The 20,731-nt window shown below is 37.7% G+C and overlaps 1 protein-coding gene across 2 annotated transcripts in view; it reads right to left on the reverse strand.

Annotated features, from left to right (window-relative positions):
* LOC107855396 overlaps positions 1 to 20,350 on the reverse strand; it is a 39,360-nt gene extending 19,010 nt beyond the window's left edge. For both annotated transcript variants that reach the window (XR_001670246.2, XM_016700394.2), the window contains exons 1-9: positions 20,170 to 20,350; positions 19,821 to 20,060; positions 19,024 to 19,083; positions 18,850 to 18,942; positions 17,846 to 18,074; positions 15,708 to 15,814; positions 13,350 to 13,412; positions 12,824 to 12,924; positions 11,214 to 11,308 (exon numbers count right to left, since the gene is read on the reverse strand). Coding sequence is in view for 1 of the 2 variants with exons in the window: in XM_016700394.2 (XP_016555880.2) it covers positions 11,214 to 11,308; positions 12,824 to 12,924; positions 13,350 to 13,412; positions 15,708 to 15,814; positions 17,846 to 18,074; positions 18,850 to 18,942; positions 19,024 to 19,083; positions 19,821 to 20,060; positions 20,170 to 20,175 (994 nt within the window). In the remaining variant the exon portion in view is untranslated. The remainder of the gene's footprint in view (positions 1 to 11,213; positions 11,309 to 12,823; positions 12,925 to 13,349; positions 13,413 to 15,707; positions 15,815 to 17,845; positions 18,075 to 18,849; positions 18,943 to 19,023; positions 19,084 to 19,820; positions 20,061 to 20,169) is intronic.
* Between the last annotated feature and the right edge of the window lie 381 nt (positions 20,351 to 20,731).

The following is a 20,731-nucleotide window of genomic DNA, read 5'->3' on the forward strand; positions in this document are numbered from 1 at the left end:
ATTCTACACTTCTTGGGGGTGTTTGGATTGGCTTTCTTTAAGTTGCTTATAAGCTAAAAGCTAAAATCTAAAGCCATAACGTGGGAATACCCAACTTTTGGCTTTTAGCTTATTTTTGTATTTCTTCAGCCTGAAAGAAAGTGCTTAAAAGCACTTTTTGTTTTTCCAAACAACTCAACAACAACAACAACATACCCAGTATATTCCCACCAAGTGGGGTCTGGGAAGGGTAAGTGTACGCAGTCCAAAAATTAAAAAAAAAAAAAAGCTTAAAAGCCAAAAGCTACTAAAATAAGCCAAACCAAACACCCTCTTACTAATTGAACTGGGGTCTGCTTACACGACACATCATTCATTCTACTGTTTAAGGATTTCCTTCTCTTCTCTTCAACTGATGAAGTAGGGATTCTCAAGTTTTCTTTTCCCATTCAAAAAGGGAGCACTTCAAAAACTTATTAAGAAATATGAGAAAACCCAATGGAGTTCCTTCTTTTTCATTTTTAGGGAATGTGAGGACCTTGACAAAATTCAAACTTTCCAATGGAGAAAACCAAAACTGTTCATGCCCTTGTACCTTCCAAGTATCCCTATTTACTTAACACAACTACGCGATTTATCTAACACCACTTCCCCTGATCTCATTGTCTTTTACGTCCTTGTTCAAGAGATTGCACTATTTCTTTAAACCACAATGAATTCAAAGTGGTCCCTCCAACAGGTCTCAAACAACTGGCTACAATCGCAGTTGCTTTTTTTGTGAAGTAAAAGGGATATTCAATAAAAGGTATCAAAAAGATGCATAACTGAAAAAGAGGAAGGATTAAAATGCTCCAGAACAAATGAGTCTATGGCTCTGTTACTATCAGGGAGCTAATAAAATCCACAAACAGATAAGTACTATAAACAGGGGTGAGATAATTAGTTAAAAAGATTAACTAAACAAGCAGCTTTTGAGGTAGCTGGTTGGAGTCGAGATGCTGTCAAAACACCTTCGGTTTCTCTCTGTTAAGACACACCAAAAAATTACTGCTGGACCCATTTTCCAGATTTGCTTGATGGTTTTATCAACTATCCAGGAATACCAGCTTTCATAGACTTGCTTTATTGTGTGGCATAACCCATTTCAGATCAAAAGTAAATCTTTTACAATTGGGCAGTGAAGGGGGAGGTGATTGACACTTTCTCAGCTTTGCTGACACATGTAGCATCCGTTAACTAGTGTAATATTTTTTTTTAAGGTGACATTTGTATTGATTTCAACAAAACCATAAAGGTTATAGTTAAAAGCTACATCTAGGCTTGGTTAGCAACAACATACCCAGTGTATTCCCATCAAGTGGGGTCTGGGGAGGGTAAAGTGTACGCAGTCCATACCACTACCTCAGATGAAGTAGAGAGGTTGTTTCTGATAGACTTTCGGCTCAAGACAGATAACAATATAACAAAAAAACACATAAAAACAAGCAACAACAAGGGATATCACACCGCTAGATAGTAAAGGATGATAATGGAAACAAGACATGCATAAGGTTATAATATGAAATATCTATCCAAATAACATAACATAGATATCACTAATACACCACGAGCACGAGACTACAAGAAACTAAAAGGCACAGCTGCAGACAAAGCAATCTTCCCTACTACCACAGACGTACTCCTACACACTAACCCTCTACCCTAACCCACATCCTCCACACCTTCCTATCAAGGGACATGTCCTCTGTAAGTTGTAACTGCTCCATGTCATGTCTAATTACCTCCCTCCAATAATTCTTTGGCATACCTCTACCCTGCCTAAAATTCATCCATAGTTAGCCCCGCACACCTCCGTACTGGAGCATCAATGCCCCTCTTCATCACATGCCCGAACCATCGCAACCTCACTTCCCGCATCTTGTCCTCCACTGAAGTCACTCTCATCTTCTTCCGAATAATCTCATTTCTAACTCTATCCCTCCTGGTAAGTCCACACATCCAGCGCAACATCCTCATTTCCGTCACCTTCAACTTGTGGATATGGGAGTTATTAACTGGCCAACACTCCGCTCCATACAATATAGTCGGTCGGACTGCCACTCTATAGAACTTATCTTTGAGCTTAAGAGACGCGGGCCTTTATTTCAACCACCCTGCATCAATACGGTGCGTGACATCTTCATCAATCTCCCCATTCCCTTGAATCATAGACCCAAGATACTTGAAACTCTCCCTGTTCTGAACGACCTGGGAATCAAGCTTCACTACCACGTCCGCCTCGTGCGACAAATCACTAAACTTACATTCCAAGTACTCCGTCTTAGTCCTGCTCAACCTAAATTCTTTAGACTCAAGGGTCTATCTCCAAGGCTCCAACTTATCATTAACTCCTCCCCGAGTCTCATGAATCAGTACATCATGAGTAAATAACATACACCAAGGCACCTCCCCTTGAATACTCCGCGTCAAAACATCCATCATCAAGGCAAACAAAAACGGGTTAAGAGTCGATCCCTGATGCAACCCTGTCAAAAACGGAACGTGCTCTGAATCTCCTCCTGTCGTCCTCACACGAGTCTTCACATTGTCGTACATGTCCTGAATCAACCTAGTGTACGCCACGTAAGGCTGGCAACGGACCGGAACCGGTACCGCCTGACCGGTTTGACCGGAACCGAAATCGAAACCAGAACTGCCTTACCGAAATTGTCGCCGGAACCGGTATTACCGGAACCGGAATACCGGATTTTTTGCTTCCAACGCACCGGTCCGTTGGTTACTAGTGTGGAACCGGTTCGGACCGGAACGACACTGGAGCTATACCAGAAGAGATGCCGGAGCTGGTAAGTTATGTACCGTTCTTGACAGTTTTTTTTTTTTAATTTAAATTATATATATATATATTAACTTATATAATTTATATAATAAATTAATACAATATTAACAAGTTCAAGTTATGTTTAAGTTATTATATTTATATATTAATAAGTTAATATAATATTAATAAGTTTAAGTTAAGTTAAATTTATATAATAAGTTAATATAATATTAATAAGTTTAAGTTATTATATTTAAGTTTAAGTTATTATCCAAAATTCCAATTCCCAAATCCAAAATTTCAAATGACAAAAATTGAAAAAAAATAATAGTAACGGTCTTCAGTCTTCACGTCACCGGACCGGAACCGGTCAACCGGAACCGATCAACCGAAACCGGTATTACCGAAATTTTTGGATGGTTAGCACCGGTACCGTATTCCGGACCATTAGGTATCGGTATACCGGTACCAACCGGCACCATTGTGTTACCGGTACCAACTGACACCGTTGTGTTACCGGTACCAGATCGTCACCGGAAACAAAGTAAACGGAACGGAACGGAATTTTCCAATTCCGTTGCCAGCCTTAACGCCACGGGTACCCCTCTAGCCTCCAAACACCTCCACAGAATCTCCCTGGTAACTTTGTCATACGTCTTCTCAAGATCGATAAACACCATGTGCAAGTCCTTCTTTCTCTCCATAAACTGCTCTACTAATCTCCTCACGAGGTGAATGGCCCCAGTAGTCGAGCGACCTGGCATGAAACCGAACTGATTCTCGAAAATAGTCACGATTCTCCTCAGCCTCAACTCTACCACCATTTACCAAACCTTCATAATATGACTCAACAATTTGATACCCCTATAATTGTTGCAACTTTCTTTGCAGCCTGTCTAGTGTTAAACATGCTCTCTTTACCACCAACCACACAAAGCATGCTATTTTGTATGGTATGTTTGTCTTTCATAGTTGCCTCCAAGGCCATTGTGTCCGTGTGTTGCTGTAATTTCTCCATTGATATGATGACCTTACTGAATAAACTCTTGTTCTGTCACTCAACCAACATAATCTATCGTGATCCAATGACACTCAATTGAATTAGTTGAGACTATTGAAAAATGCAATAAATCTGTCCAGTTCCCAATCATTCAAATGTCTTCTAAAAGTGAGGTTCCATCCTTGATTATTCCATTCCTCACTAACTTTTGCCCTTTGTTGTTGGTTCAGTGTGTTTAATACAGGATACAACTGCTTTAAAGGGTCATTGCCTAATCAGTTATCTTCCCAAAAAGAGATTCTTTGCCTATTCTCTATCTTATAGTTGATGTTGATGTTGAAAATGTTCCATAAGTTTCTAATGGTCTTCCAGACACTAAACCCATTCACAGTGCTTACAACTTTGGTTTTCCAAGCATCCTCTTCTCCATATTTTTCTTTAATCGCCTTCTTCCATAGTGCTTGAGAGCCATTTCATAAGGCAGCTTTGGTTTTGCTTTTTTAAGTTCCTTTTGCACCACCCTCCTTGTTTCTTGCTGAATGTTATCCATTTGACTAGATGTACACCCTTCTTCTCTTTATTGCCTTGACATAAGAAGTTGTTTCTCAGTGTTGCCAACCTTTTTTCAACCTATGATGGTATAGGAAACTGTGACATCATGAAGGTGGTGAGTGCATCTAGAACACTATTTTTTATTTTTTATTTTGAAACTGGTAACATTGTATTCCTCAACATTAAGGGATATATTGGCCACCACCAAAAGTATTACAAAGAAAGTAAGAGAAGAAATACTTACAGAGCTCCTATAAAGTCCACTAATTGGATCTCATCATCTATATCTTGTTCTTTACACCAAAAACCTAAGGAAGTGATAACTTTCCATTTAATATTTTCTATAGTACATTCTTTCCCTTTAAAGATTCTCCGGTTTCTTTCTTTCCAAATGGTCCACCAAATGCAAACTGGGACTGATCTCCACCATTTCTTCTGGCTCTTACTGCCTCCTCTCCTAATCCAGCAACTTAGTAGATCTGTTGTGTGTTCTGGCATGATCCAATTAATGTTGGCAATGCTAGTAAAAAGGGACCAGACCTGAGCTGTCACTTTACAGTGAAGGAAAAGGTGTTTGTTGGTCTCTAGGGGCCTCTCTGCACAAAAAACATCTTGAGGCTATGTTAACGCCCCTTTTCTGCATTGCTTTATGTGTCAAACAAGCTCTTCTAGCAACCAACCAAGTGAAGAATTTCATTTTGGTTGGAGCCACACTCTTTCAGATTGCCTTCCATGGGCTAACAGATCTGCTTGCCCTTCCGGACAGCCCCCATTTATAATATCTATTTACGGAGAACACCTTCATGATTCGCCCATATCAGTATATCAGTCTGTCTGATTCCAGATTAGCACCAGGCCCTCCATCTATCACTTTTAAAAGTTCCGCCACCTCAACCATTTCCCAATCATTGAGAAGTCTAAAAACTAGGTTCCACCCTTGGGGAGACCACATCTCCTCTACTCTGAAATTTGGATTTGAACTTATAGAATAAAGTCTAGGGAACAAATTCTTTAAAGTTCCTTGATCACACCACTTATCCGTCCAAACTTTGCCTTATCTCCCCTCCCCACAAGGATGTTAGTGTTGTCTTTTAGGTCTGTCCAGAGATTTCTAATGGTCTTCCATACTCCTACTCCATAAGTGTTTGTCACTTCTCTAGTGCACCAATTATCTTCTTGCCCATATTTGTGACGTATTATCTCTTTCCAGTAAGCTTGGTCCTCGTGAACATACCTCCATAGCCATTTGGCTAACAAACTCTTGTTCTGTAACTTCAAGTTTCTAACTCCCAAACCCCCACTTTCCTTGCTTTGTTGAGCTACCACCCGTTTTACCAAATTAAAACCCTTCTCAATTTTGTTTCCTTGCCACAAGTTCCTTCTCAGAGCATGCAAAGCCTTGACCACCTCACCTGGAATTGGGAATAAAGACATCACATATGTTGGCATAGAGTCTAGCACTGAATTGATCAAAGTTACTCTCCCTCCCAAAGACATTTCCATATTGCTAATTTTTTCTCAGATCTTTCTATAATCCCATCCCAAATCTCTAGTGCTTTGTGTTTTGATCCCAATAGCATTCCAAGGTAAACAGTTGGCAATTTTTCTATCTTGCACTTCAAGATGTTTGCTAGAGTTTCAATATGCAAGACCTCCTTTATTGGGAAAATGCTACTTTTCCTCCAATTTACTTTGAGACCTGAGCATGCTTCAAAAATGACCAATATTACCCTGAGATAACAAATCTGCTCCTATTCTGCTTAACAAAAGACTACTGTATCATCAGCATACAGTAGATGAGTCACATACATGATTTCATCTGCCCTGTTCTTGATGCCAAACCCCTTTTATCCAGTTATTTAGGGAAGCTACTCCCATTAAGCTGTCCAAACCTTCCATGGCTATTATGAACAGGAAAGGGGACAAAGGATCCCCTTGCCTTAGCCCTCTTTCTGCCAGAAAAAAACCAGCTGGTTCTCCATTGACAAGAATGGAGAACCTAGTGGTTTTGATGCAAAAAAATATCCATTTGAGCCATCTCCATCCAAATCCCTCCTATCTGTCTGAGGGTGTTGATTAGAAAATCCCAGTTTAGGTGATCATAAGCCTTCTCAATGTCTAATTTGCACATTACCTCAGGTGTTGTTCCTCTCATTCTGGTATCAACAAATTCGCTTGCTATTAGAGCAGCATCCATGATCTGCCACCCCTTGATGAAAGCCATTTGATGCTTGCTCACCACTTTACTGATAACCTTCTTTAATCTCTATGCCAAAACTTTTGCAATTATTTTGTATACTCCGGTAATTAAACTTATAGGTCTAAAATCCTTCAGCTCATCAGCCCCTACTTTCTTAGGAATTAATGCTACAAAGGTAGCATTGAAACTCTTCTCAAATACTTGCTGGGAGTGAAAGTTGTGGAATGTTTGCATCGGATCCTCTTTTATCAGTTCCCAAAAAGCTTGAAAAAATGCCATAGTATAACCATCTGGACCGGGTGCCTTATCAACTGCACACAGCCTAATTCCTTCCCTTATTTCCTCCTCTTCAAAACCCCTTGATATCCAGTCTTGTTCCTCCCTTGAGATAGATTGAGCATCCATCATGTTCTGAGAAGGTCTCCATCTTTCAGTTTCTCTATACAAGTTTTGATAGAACTCCACAACTGAACTTTTGATTGCCACAGGATCTGAGGTCACTGCAGCATTGATCTTCAGGGTGTCAATGGTATTGATCCTTTTATGAGTTGTAGCCATTCTGTGAAAGAATTTGGTGTTTTTATCCCCACCCTTAATCCACTAGATCCTAGATCTTTGTCTCCCGTAAATCTCCTCATTCTTTGCAACCTCTTCATATTCTATTGCTAGATTAGCTCTCATCAGTTGTTCATCATCAATTAACGGTCTGAGCTCCTGAATAGCCTCTAAACTGCCAATCTGCTCCATAATCTTACTTTTTCTGACTCTCCAGTTACCTTTATTATTTTTGCTCCATTCTTTGAAATTTATCTTAAGAAGATTGAGCTTAGTAGCAAGCTTGAAGTCAGGTCTGCCAACCACATTAAAAAAATCCCACCACTCCTGAACTTTGTCTCTGAACCCTTCAACATTCAACCACCAATTCTCAAATTTGAAATATGATTTTTTGAATGCATCATCTCCGCAAGTCAGCACTAGAGAGTTGAGATCAGACCCCAAGTTTGGTAATATGCTTTGTCTAACTTGAGTGAACAATTCATCCCAAGGAAAAGAATAAAGGAACATATCTAATCTTGAAGCATTCCTCTGATTTGCTCATCCCCTCCATGTGTAGGGCCCCCCAAATAAAGGGGGGTCAATAAGGTCCAACTCATTTATGCATTCGGAAAAATCTGACATAGCTCCTATATTCTGCTGCAATTTGTCTTCTCTGTAGGGAATCTAGTGGTATTGAAGTCCCCACAAACAACCCATGGTCCACTTCTCATGGCACCCAATTCTTACCATAGCCCCCTTCTTTCATTTCTATCACAGGATAAATAGACTGCAGTAAGAAACCAAGTAAAATCCTGATTTATGCTAATCAGCTTGCAGGTGATACATTGGTTTCCATATTCCACAAACTCTCCCTTCCAAAATCTCTTATCCCACATCACTATTATACCTCCCTTACTTCCAATGGACTCAAGCCATACACCCTCCCATCCACCTATTCCCCCTTAACTGTTGTACATAATCTCATGCTACCCCTCTCAACTTCGTCTCTATTAACACAATGATGTCAACCCCCTCTTGCTGAATTCTACTTCTCACTGGATCTCTTTTATTCTCCCTGTTAAGCCCCCTTACGTTCCATGAAAGAATCTTCATCTTCATGATGAATGAACGGATGAATACCTCCCTCTACTTCTTGATTCACTCCTTGATTCCTTTTCTTTAAATTTGACATCAAAGGTCAAGTTTCTAATTTCTTTTGGGACAATTTGTTTATCAAATTTTTCAACAGTAACCATTGTTGTTCATCTCCCTTTCCCTTTTCTGGTCAATCTTGAGCAGTAGAGTTTGAGCCTCCTTTGTGCACCCCTCAAATGTTGCTCCAAATTCCTTGCTGAGACTTAAAATATTGTGTTGCACCCACGCATTGGCTCTCCCCTCGGTTTCTTCGGAACAATCTGAAGCAACGGACTGAATGGGAGTTGGGTCTCCCAACAGAGTAATTTGTTTTGAAACTTGCTGCTCCCCCAATTCAATTTTTTCTTCCATAACTAGGATAGGGACCGCGACCTCTGCATGCATCGAATTATCATTTTCCTCAATAATTAGATGTGGCTCTGTAGTCATTCTCTCAGCTTCCTCTATTAAAATACAATCTGGTAAGGAAAAGAATTACTCTTGGGCCCTACCCCAAGGTTTAGTTCATTTAAAAAAGGTCCAGGTCCTTTCTTTACATTACTAGATATTTGGGCCAGTTGTTGGCCCAAAATAAGAGGCCCATTTTTTGAAATAAGTGGAATATGAATCTCTGCAAATGTGGGGTCCCTGAACATGTGCTCCCCCATGTGACTACTTTCACCTTTTTGACCCATGACTTCTCTGCATAAATCCTCAAGCTGCACTTCAATTCCGTTTCTATCTCTGAATCTCAAAACCTCTTACCAGTCTGTTTCTCGAAGACCACCCCTTTCTCTTTCCTCCCTTGTACTCTCCTCCACCTTCGACCTCCTCTGATATGTCGCCGGAGTTTCCACCTTGTTTGTTACTGACTTGAAAACCTCTGAGCCAATTGTTCCTATGAGTTGTGAGCAACATGTTAAGACACTCCATGACCGTCAGGAAAACGAAAGGTGAAAGGGGATCACCTTGTTGTAATCCCCTACTTTGTAAAAAAGCCTTCAGGTGCACCATTGATCAGAACTGAAAATTTAACAGTTCTAATACAAAATCAAATCCATTTCACTCATTTATAGCCAAAACCCATTCTCTTCAGCATGTTAAGCAGAAAGTTCCAGTTCACATGATCAAAAGTTTTTTCTCTGTCTAACTTACATAGAATATCAGCTTTACCATGTTTCATTCTAGAGTTAAAACATTCATTAGCAATTCGGGTAGCATCCATGATCTGCCTACCCTTGATGAAAGCCATCTGATGTGAGTCCACTAAGTTACCTTTTTGTGAGTAACTTGGTTATGATTTTATATACACTACCAATCAGACTGATAGGTCTGTAATCTCTCAATGCTATGTACGTGGCATTGAAGCTTTTTTCAAAGACCTCCTGATTGTGGAAATTGTGTATTGCTAACATGGTATCTCCTTTGATTATGTTCAAACAGTGAATGTTGAAACTCATATTAAAATCATCTGGCCTTGGAGCTTTGTCCACAGCACAAAGCTTTATACACACAAATACCTTTTGTTCTTCAAAGGGTCTCTGTATCCAATCCTTTCTTGATCAGATATCATAGGGCCTGCAATCTAGTTGAATATTCCTCTGGATTAAGTTGTCTTGGGTGAGACAGGACCCCGTGGGAGCCAACCGTGTGAAGCACTTCACCTTAAGGCACTTCAATTTGCTTGTTCAACTTTATGTTCTCTCTTTTGAAGATTCTTAACGCAAAGCATCAAACCTCAATAATTGGACTTACTAAGCCTCTTCGGGAATTGAATATCACAATCAAGTTAATTACATGAAGCAAGCATTAGAACAGAAACATGAAATGAAATGACATCCATATTATTCTTTTGTGAACAAGTAAATAAAGGATATGTCTTCAAGGCATCTATAACACTTTAGTTTCAACCAGTTTTTCATTTGACATACCCTTTACCAGTTATCTCTACCCTCCTCATTTTTAATTCCAACAGCATGGCTGAATAACTCTGCTTTTCGGTGAAACTTTTGTGGTATTATTCTCTTTTTGTTCTTTTTCTTTTTTTGATAACTATGGTATCTAGGCCAGCTGTCATGCCACCTAGCAACCTAGCATCAGGCTAAGTTACTCGGACTCTTCACTTTCAGTGCCGCACCCATGTCGACACGACATGTGGGTGTGGGTATCGATATGGGATCCGTATCCGATCTGGTCAACCAATTTTGGGTACTTTGACCAAAATCGACTAGGAAAGTCCGGACAGATTTAAGAAATTCTTTCGTCAAAACAAAAACTAAGGTGGAATCGAAGAAAATGGAATACTTTACATATAGAAATTTCTATGTTAATGCTTTACCTTTTATCTCCTTTTAAGATTTTTTTCTTGAACAATATTTTTTCCTCAAGTTTTCCACGTGATATCTCATAATTTATGTTTTATAATTCTATTTTTAGATATCTAAATTATTTTTTGCGGAATCCCCGCACCCGTATCCATCCCTAGATCCATATCCCCGAATCTTTAAATTGAAATTGTGAAGGATCCGACCTCTAGATCCGTACCCGTATCGGACACCCGCACCCGAGTCCGAGCAACTTAGGCATCAGGTACCAGGTATCCTTGTGCACCAAGGCTAGGACAAATGGGAAGAAATCACCATGTGTGTTTTTTGTCTCTGCTGGTAGGATCTCATAGTTCTCAACCCACTTCATTGACCATTAAGCCACACACTTGGGTAAATTTGTGATATTACGCTCTTTATACCATTCTTTTTTAGTAGCTTTTTCTTTTGGGAGGACAGCAAGTGTTGCTGCATCCATGCCCCCAGAGCCACAATTTAGGCAAATTTGTCCATGTTCATTTACATAAAACGAGAATCGGCATGTAATGCACAGTAATGGTAAGTTAACACATAATAGAAATAGGAGTTCAGAAACTGAAGTTCTTCATACAATTAAAGCAAAAAAAAAAAGGATTGCCAAAAGCTAAAACACCTTGGTCAAGAAGTTACCTAATGCCATCGCAACCGCATACGGATCACTTGTGGCTAAATCGGAGAGAATTTCTAAAGAATACCTCACAGCAACTGGATCAGCAAATGAGACCCTGTAGCCACATACAAAATGTCTTAAATTTTGCAGTTCAACAATGTAAAGATAATTCAGACAATCATAAACGTATTTTCACTAAAAAGAGGAAGACCAAGTTATAGTAGTAGACTAGTAAATTTGATAAGCTGTTGGAGCAAAACCGTATAACTTTTCTCGCATCTGCTCATTAAATAGCAGGGATCAGGTAATGGCTTTCAAAAAGTGCTAAATTTCCGATAGGTAAGGACATCTTTAGCAACCCAGGCACGGTATACCCAGAACAAGGCTCCTGGTAACATGAGATCCAGAGGCTTAATTTTCGCCTCTTGGACCTCAAACTACTTGGCAGCATACACCTCTAGAATGTATTAAGCCACCTGGGCTCGAACAGCAGAGATCTCCCTAAGTTAGTAAGCACCAAATTTTAAGATCCCTCCGTTATACCTTTTATCAAAAAAATCAGAGGTTGAGATGTAATGTAATAACCACTCCTCATCAAGATGCGACACTCTTATTGAGAGTGCACACCAAGTGATGCAGTTATTCTAGGGTGGCTCCCACTGCCTACCTTTAATGCAACATGTGGCCCTTGCAACACTTACTCTTTTAATTGTTAAATACCGTGGTTCTACAAGACCCAACACAATACTCTCAGTAAATTTGAGAATTCAGGACTTAAAATGTTACCCCTTGGGCCTCAAACCACTTGCCCAAGCTAATAAAGTCATTCATTTTCCTTCTCACTGACATGGGACTTAAGGGATGTAACGAGCACCTGCGCTCAAGTAAGACTCAAGCAAATATATATTGGAATTAGCACCCTAGATGACTGGCTCAAACTTCAAAAGTAGCTTTGATGCATTTTTTCCAATAGACAATTGAACGGCTTGAACTCAATCCTTCCCTCCATGCAGATGATTCTGAAATTTCCTTTATTAAGTATTGAACTGATATAACACATTGGATTTGCAGTTCCACTTCCTATTCTTCTCCTTAGCTTTAAATGTGCATCCTAAACGCATGACTAAACGCATGACACAACCGTTTTTTAATAATTGAGAACTCCACGAGGGCATTGGCACACGGTTTGAAACTCGTGGACAACAGACCACTTCTCTGCCCTTCTGCCCTTAGTACGAGGTTTTTGTTTGCGGCAGGTTTCAAACCCGTAATGTGTGCCTAACCCACAATCATTTATTGCTACTACTACTAGACCATAGCCCTGGATGCCAAATGATAGCAATGTTTATAGCAATAACTTTACCATATCCTCCATAATATGCCAAAAGAGCATGGTTGGAGTTCCACTCAAAATGCTAAACATCGTACTAGCATTGATTACTTATGCAGAGTTTAAAGGCACATACACCAAGAAAGATGATGAAAATGTTTGCTTCAGCGGATATTAGTGAGTCTAATTATCAACAATGGATCAATACTGAAATAAGGTATACCACAATAAGCATTAAAATGAGAGAACTAATTTTTTTAATCCAGCGAATACAAAAGATATCAGCAGTAGGAAACAAACCCTTGCACAGAACGATGAAGGAAAGCTGGATTCCCTGGATCCAAGGGAAGTCTTCTCAACGCACTCAATGCAGCATATTGCAAATTACTCCGAATCGTAGACTGAAACATGAAGGGGAGAAACAGTAAGTTCACAGCCATCAAGCAGAACCATGAGATTGGAGAGAACTTGTAGAACACCACCGTATGATATCTATTTGGCCAGCCCTTACCCTACTCCTATTACCAAGAAAAGGAGAATAAATGCATTCATTCTTCAACTGAAATCAAAACCACTTAAAGCAAGGCTAGCTGCTTAGTTACACAAAATAGGGCCAATGAGTCTACTCATTCCACAACTACATGTAGATGGTAGTGAAAATTAGTCTAGAAAAAGTTTGTAAGCACTAGAAGATCATATACCTCAAGCAAACATTATGTTCCTTTTGTTGGAAAATTTTCCTTCTACCACGTGGTTTGTAATAGAGAAAACACGATAAAGAATACAATAATTTGCAAACAAAGGTACTGTGATTTGACGAAACTACCTCCTTATCACCTCCTTTGGTCCCAAGGATGCCCTTCTTGCGTTTTTGTGGGGTGTCAGCAACCTAAAAATTGAAAGATATAAACAAACAGCGTGTAGCTCAGTAAAGCCAATCTTTTCAATGATTTAAGTAAATGAAATTTATTAAAGAAAATTATCCCCAAAAAAAAGCTATTCAAGAAAAGAAAAAACAAGTACAATTGTTAATCTAATAAATACTCCCTCCATCCTTTTGAAACTTGTAGTCTAAAATAAACCATAGATATTTGTGTGGCTATAAATCATTTCATTAAGGGTAAAATGAAAAGTTCAAAGTTCAATTGTTACCAAATATGGAAAGGTAATTAGGACTGACTAAAAAAAAAAAGAGTGCCACATAAATTGGGACGGATAGAGTAGTATTTATTTGAGGCAAAACAATCGCACTTACGAATTTTCTAGCATAATTAACAAACATAGTTTCAAATTTTTGGAAAACCTCTTCTGAAAATATACCTACTATTAATACTTTTTATATAAAAGTACTATTTGTTCTCATAATAGAAAAATAGAAACACTCTGATAAGCCGCAAACACGGAATACGATAAAGTGCACTCTATCTGGCAAAAAGATTATTTTTTATATGGAAATGAAAATGGTACAAATACAATATACAACTGACGGGGGCCGAAGTAGTTGACAATGTTTTTGTCCTCTTCAGACTAACTTCCAAAACATTTTAGTTGTTGATATCTCTCTGTTTGGGACTCTAGTTTGCTTTGACCGCAAGTTAAATCATAATCATCATTTCTTAATTTTTTTTTGGATAAACCAAAAGAGTTCAGTTATCCTTTGCCAACAAGTGAATCATAATCATACAGTCAAAACATAGAAATTTTTGGAATGATTAAAAGAAAAAGCACTCGGAATTTAGGGCTATTAAAAAAGTAAGCGGCTCCAACGCACTTAAGTTGCCACAGGAGGTCAAATTATTACCATCACTAGGGAACATAAGAATATTGACGAGCAAGAAATTTAAATACTTATGGTCAACAGAATTTGCCACAAGAGAAAACAGATTCTCCTAAGCATCTGAATCCAAAAACAAAAGAGTGTGTATATGAAAGCTGGAAATTTATGCAAAAAAAAATTGGAGTAGCTTCACTATGAGGAATCTGGATTGTATTGGCAAAACTAGGACCAAAAATCGGTAAGACCTGCCCTTAGCAAATCCAATTTCCCCAGTTCCCTGAATACTACCATAAGAATTTGCATTTGAACTTCAAAACATATAGAAGCTCCAATTACAACTACTCATCCCAACTTATACAACACCCTTCACATAAGAATTTGCATTTGAACTTCAAAACATATAGAAGCTCCAATTACAACTAATCATCCCAACTTAACAACACCCTTCACATTTTGGACATCTCAGGATTTGAAATCATGGCAATTTTATACAACTTTTACCAGTTTGAAGAATTTAAATTCATGACACTCTTCAAAATTTATACATTGATGTGATATCATCTCTTTTAAACTCATTTTCAGTTATTCCTTCAATATTTTATTTTGTTACCACCAATATCTATAAGTCAAATTACCAACTTAACCTATGTAACCAGTTTAATGCCGTCATATAATGAGACGAAGGAAGTAATGATCTGTGAGTTAACAGCAATCAGTAATTTATACGAAGTCGTCTCTATTTGATGAATCAAAACTACTGTAAAATGGTTAGTATCTCTTGTGACAGATTGAGTGTTTTCAATAATTTTCTTTAGACAAACTCTGTCCTTTGCGTTCTGTTATGTTGATAATATTTATTTGATAAATCAATTTTTCAGGTAGGCAATTAGTAGAAAGTTAATGTAGAGACCTCATGCAGAAACTGAATTCTTACTTCAAATTGCATTTGCAGCATGCCTTTATCCCTTCAGGCAAATAACAAAATACATGAATTTGATGTGTTTAATTTAAACATGTATGACAACTCAATTACTTCCAGCAGAAAGCAGTGAACCATGTCCCCTACTCCTTTACAAGAACGAAAGAGACAATAGGGTACAAGAAGGAAAGAGACAACAAGGAACATTAGATTAGACTTACTTATCAAAAAGATGGCTCGAAAAAATAGGAGACAACAAAGCATATATGCTAAATATGTACTCACACACATTAATAATGTAGATGTGAAATCATATGAAACAGCTTGTTTAAGAAAAGCTATCAGTATTCATCAAAAATGAGAAGCTAGATGTACAAAGGGGAAGGATCTTCAATCAAAATGAAAAAAGATGTCGGTAAAAGGGAAAAGACTTTGTCAATGCAAATGTAAAAAGATGTGCATAATAATAGATAGATTTGTGGACAAACCTTATCTAAAATGCCAAACACAATTTCGTACAACTTCTCCGATATCTCAGGGCTGCTAGAAGGTGCGTAAGTAAGAGCCTTTAGAGCTTGAAGACGCCGTGCATGAACTTCAAAAAGACAAAGGAGTATCACCAACTTCATCCAGTTAGACAAAAAGACAACCATGTGAAACAAATTTATCTAAGCTAGCGCTTGGACATAGATTCCCAAACATTTTGGAAAAGCAGATTTGGGTGAAGTTTGGATAGAAGTTTCAAAATGTGTTTGCCCACAGTTTTTCAAAACATATTTCACTATTTAAAAAAAAAAGAAAATAACATGAAGCATGGCTTATACCCGTAAGTTCTAAAAACTGCCAAAAATACCTAACTGCACCAAACAAGCATACTTCTTATCCAAAATTACGTTGAACCTTCAATTCATGACATTCACAAATCATAATCATATATACAAATAAGTTTGGCACAAAATTATCATTTTCATAATGAACTAGATAATACAACAACAACAACATATCCAGTGTATTCCCACCTAGTGGGGTCTGGGGAGGGTAGAGTGTACGCAGACCATACCACTACCTCAAGAGAAGTAGAGAGGTTGTTTCCGATAGACCCCCGGCTTAGGACCAATAACAGTATAACAAATACAAAAAGTAGGCGCATATAAACAATAAACTAGATAATACATTATCCTAAAATCATAATGTGATATTTTAATAAAAACTGCAACTAACACGATTACGAGCTACTACAATTCGTTGAATTACGACTAGTTACAAAGATCTACCAATGCAAAAAAATAAATAATAACGGTAGGAGATGAGAGACCTCATATATTGGCAAGGATTGACAAATCTGAAGAAAATATTATACATTACAAGCAAATATTATTCAATGTAGGAGTTGAGAGACCCTATATATTGGCAAGGGTTTACAAATCCAAAGTAAAATTTATACAAATCAAGCAAAACAAATCTGACGTAAATTCATACAAATCAATTGAAACAAATCTGAAATAATAGATGAGGGTTTTTTATAAAATATAGAAGTTTGAGACAAGTTTTAAAATTTAAAATGTAACCAATGGTTAGCTTGTCCAAAAATAAAAAAAGAAACCAATTATCATATCTTGGCCCAAAAACAGGTTTGAAGCAGATTTTGGGACTTAAAACTAGTGCCCAAAAAATTAGATAATTTCTATGGCCAAACAGATATTTGGCAAAAAAAATTCCAAAAAAAAACTTCCAAAATCTATGGTCAAAAGGGTCCTAATTAATAAAGAAAATCTGCTTGTAGTGGCCCTAAGAATGATATATAGAAGTTAACAACATCATGTGTGAGAAATTCATGTCAACCCAGTAGATATTAGAGAATGAGTTGTTTCATAACTTACTTATAGATCTACTTTAATAGCAGCAAAATTGAAAGAAAATAATGTCATGGACAAATTGAAGTGCATGACGAACAATTTTAACAATCAAGTTGACAGCAGAGCAGCATGCGCTATATTCCTGGTGGGCACATATTCAGATTACAAGAAATCATTCTTCACCTATAGATAATTTTGAGGATGATTTAAAAGATTACATGCAAGCAATGCAACAAGCTTAAAAAACAGTATGTCAAACATCGAGAAAAAACATTGCTTCTTACATCTCAGGTTGTTACATCCTATTTATGTAGATGTGGCCCTAAAAATCAGTAGGTCAAACATCAACAAATAGGGTGGTTTGTCAATTTCAACTTTGGGTGGAATGGGCAAGATTGTTAGAAGAGAGAGGATGTGGCTCCTCTAGCACTTATGCATATTGTTTGAAGGGAGAGAAATATGAGCGCTTTAGAAGGAATAGTAATAAATAGCACAATTGAAGAGTAGCCTCTTATTCCTTCACGTGATTCTTATTTGTATAGAAGATTCAATGACTTTCGTAGAACTTCATATCATTCTATAAGCTACTATAAGCTATTCTACTTTTTGGTATACTACCTATATTTATATACAGGTGTTTTTGTGCACTTCATTCTTGTATTACTTCTCAAAAGAATAAGAAATATTGATATGGTTATTTTTTTTTGTAAGAAAGAGCTATAATACATAGAATATACAAATAAGAAGTAAATAATAGTAGTAGACCTTACACTCAATATCTTCATTTAAGGCCTCTGATGTTAACCGATCTACTATTCTAGGTACCACGTCAGCTCTTGTCACCCCTCCAACTGCATCAATATCAGCTAAAGCATCCCAGTTCGGTGTAGGAATCCCACCTCCTGAACTTACACCTTGCGAACCACTATCTGAGAGAATTCGGGCCAAGTAATAATAGACATAACGTAGAACAGTCCGATCCTCACACTGTTGATCAAGCTGTGATGTAATAAAAGAAACAGAAGAGTGGGCAAATTTTTCATAAAGCTTAACAGAAATATAAAATTTCATTCAGTCCAGCATAAGAGTAATATAAGGAAAAAATAAAGGTCACTCCTGGCTTATGAACATAAAATAACTTCCAATGATCCAGAATCTGCTTAAGGAAGCTCTAAGATATTTTAACAAAACAAATCACTTCTTTCCTTAAGAGAATAATTTACAATCTTCTCCGAGTAGAAGGAAAAGAAGAACATCTTCAGCGAGGAGAACTTCTGCAACTACCAGATCCTTTACCACAGAAAACTGACAAATTTCTGGGCGAAATTTATGCATGCCTTCTTGAATCAAAGGACATGCCGGAGAAGAAACAACAACAACAACAACAAACCCAGTATATTCCCACATAGTGGGGTCTGGGGAGGGTAAAATGTACACAGTCCATACCACTACCTCCGAAGGAGTAGAGAGGCTGTTTCCGAATGCTGGAGAAGAAACAAGACAAAAAAGTTGTCAAAATGTGCATTTACACCTGATAGTCAAAAATTTTAATTCAAGACACGTTTAGCATTCAAGATCTAAATAAATACCATCAGCTCAGCTATTGAACCATCTCATGTAAATAAAAGTCAGAAATGCTCAATGTATGCTCTCTTGTGGTATTATTTTCTAGTCTTGCGAACTAAAAGATCTTTCTACAGAATTTTTTTAATTTCTGTGGGAAGAAACATCAAATGAATTGCAGAAACGGGATTATAAAGGTCATAATCAATACCATAAGAAGAGATGGTGCTAAAGAAGGGTCAACAGAATTGTATACGGCCAGTTTGGGGAAAACATGATGAACCAATTGCCTCTGAGAATTTTTCTGCAATAAATCACAAACAAAAAGAGAAAATTAAAGCATGAGTTTTCCAGCGGTGAGTATAAAGTGAGAAAGCAAATGTACCTGATCAGATGTGGCTGCTAGCTCGTGGATGCTCCTTGCAAGTTGTGCATAAGAAACTGGCTGTACAAAAAAGTCGGGCAAATTAAATCAGGTACACTAGAAAGGTACACGAGAGATCGGAGATATTCCAACAACTTTTGGTCAGGGACAAAATGTCCCATTAACTTAAAAGTACACCATTTAGGTTTGCTGCGTCTAGTCCTATTATGTACAGGGGCGGAGCTACCCTTTACATAGGGGGTATCCGAACCCCCTTCGGCGAAAAATTATACTACATTTACATGGTTAAAATTATTTTTTATGTATATATAGTATATGTTGAACCCCCTTCGATTGGTTCGTATGTTCACTGAAAATCCTGGCTCCGCCATTGATTAAGTACGAGAAATTATTTTTTTTGAAGGGCCCCTTCTAATTGATGGTAAGGGACAAATATTTTCAATAACTGGAGCTGAGTTATCTTTCTGGTAGCTTCTGACTTAGAAGACTGGTAATAGCTATTATTCTTGGGATCAGGAATATGAAAACACATATACCCCAATACACAGAAACTGGCTATCTTGTACTACCGTTTAGACATAACTGATCAAGTTGGGCACCTAAAAGGTAAAATGAATTTAAGTGATGGAAACTGACACCAGGTAATGAAATACGTATGATCCCCCCCCCCTCCCCTCTCCCCCTCCCCAATAACAACTAAATGGACATTCGAAGTGAAACCAAGATTTTCCAGCTGAATGGTGCAAATACTACACCATTTAGAACCGTATAGTGTAATGTATGTAAAAAAAAAAGACCTTTCTCTTTTGCTTCTGAGGCATAATGTTGGCACGAACAGCCTTAGCAGCAGAAATAGTATCACTTTGGATCTGCATCAGTGTTCCCTTCTTCTTCCGATCTGTCGATGCAGAAGGCGGCGCCGCCGCCGTCGTCTGTGGAGGCAGTGCCGGTGGTGCAACAGGCGTCGACTGTGATGAAGTGGAGGTGGATGATGGGTCTGATGTTATCAGATCCATTAGTGTCGTCCCCGAATTATCCTGCGAAGATGAAAATTTAGAGCACATAACAAAAATTGAGGTGAATTTGTCAGTATTTTTTTTCTTATATTTGATGAAATGAGGAATCGAAGATCAATAAGAAACTTACGGCCATGACTGGAGCGAAGATACCAAAATTATGAACTGCAAATTGTTGTTGAGAGAAAACTCTCTAAATTCTTTCTTTCCTCCTCTTTGTAAATTGTAATGGACATAAATGAATTACTCACTTAAAAAAAGATTTTCTTCGATCTTATTATTAGAGGAGAGAGAGACAAATGGAGCTTCTACATAGATTTTGTATAAATAGCAAGTATATTTTAGTTTTACACATTTCGGCCATTATTGACTTAATAAATTTGGCTTCTTTGGGGAAATTATTTTACTTCTAAAAATTATTGCTTGGCCATACAAACACAAATACAATTTAAAGTTGTACTATTATTTAAAAATATGAAAACAATCTAATTGTTATGAAACAACAAAGAATAAAGAAGAGTTGAGAGAGAAAAGAGACTAATACTTATTTCTCTCGAAGGATCATCTTAATCGAGAATACAATATACAAAACTCCTCTATTTATAGGGAAAATACTTTTAGTTTCTGACTAAAAAGATAGATACTTCAAATCCTGATAGATATCAATTAAATCTTGATAGACACTCAATATA

The sequence above is a fragment of the Capsicum annuum genome, chromosome 6 (assembly GCF_002878395.1).
Source record: "Capsicum annuum cultivar UCD-10X-F1 chromosome 6, UCD10Xv1.1, whole genome shotgun sequence".
NCBI classification, from domain to species: domain Eukaryota; kingdom Viridiplantae; phylum Streptophyta; class Magnoliopsida; order Solanales; family Solanaceae; genus Capsicum; species Capsicum annuum.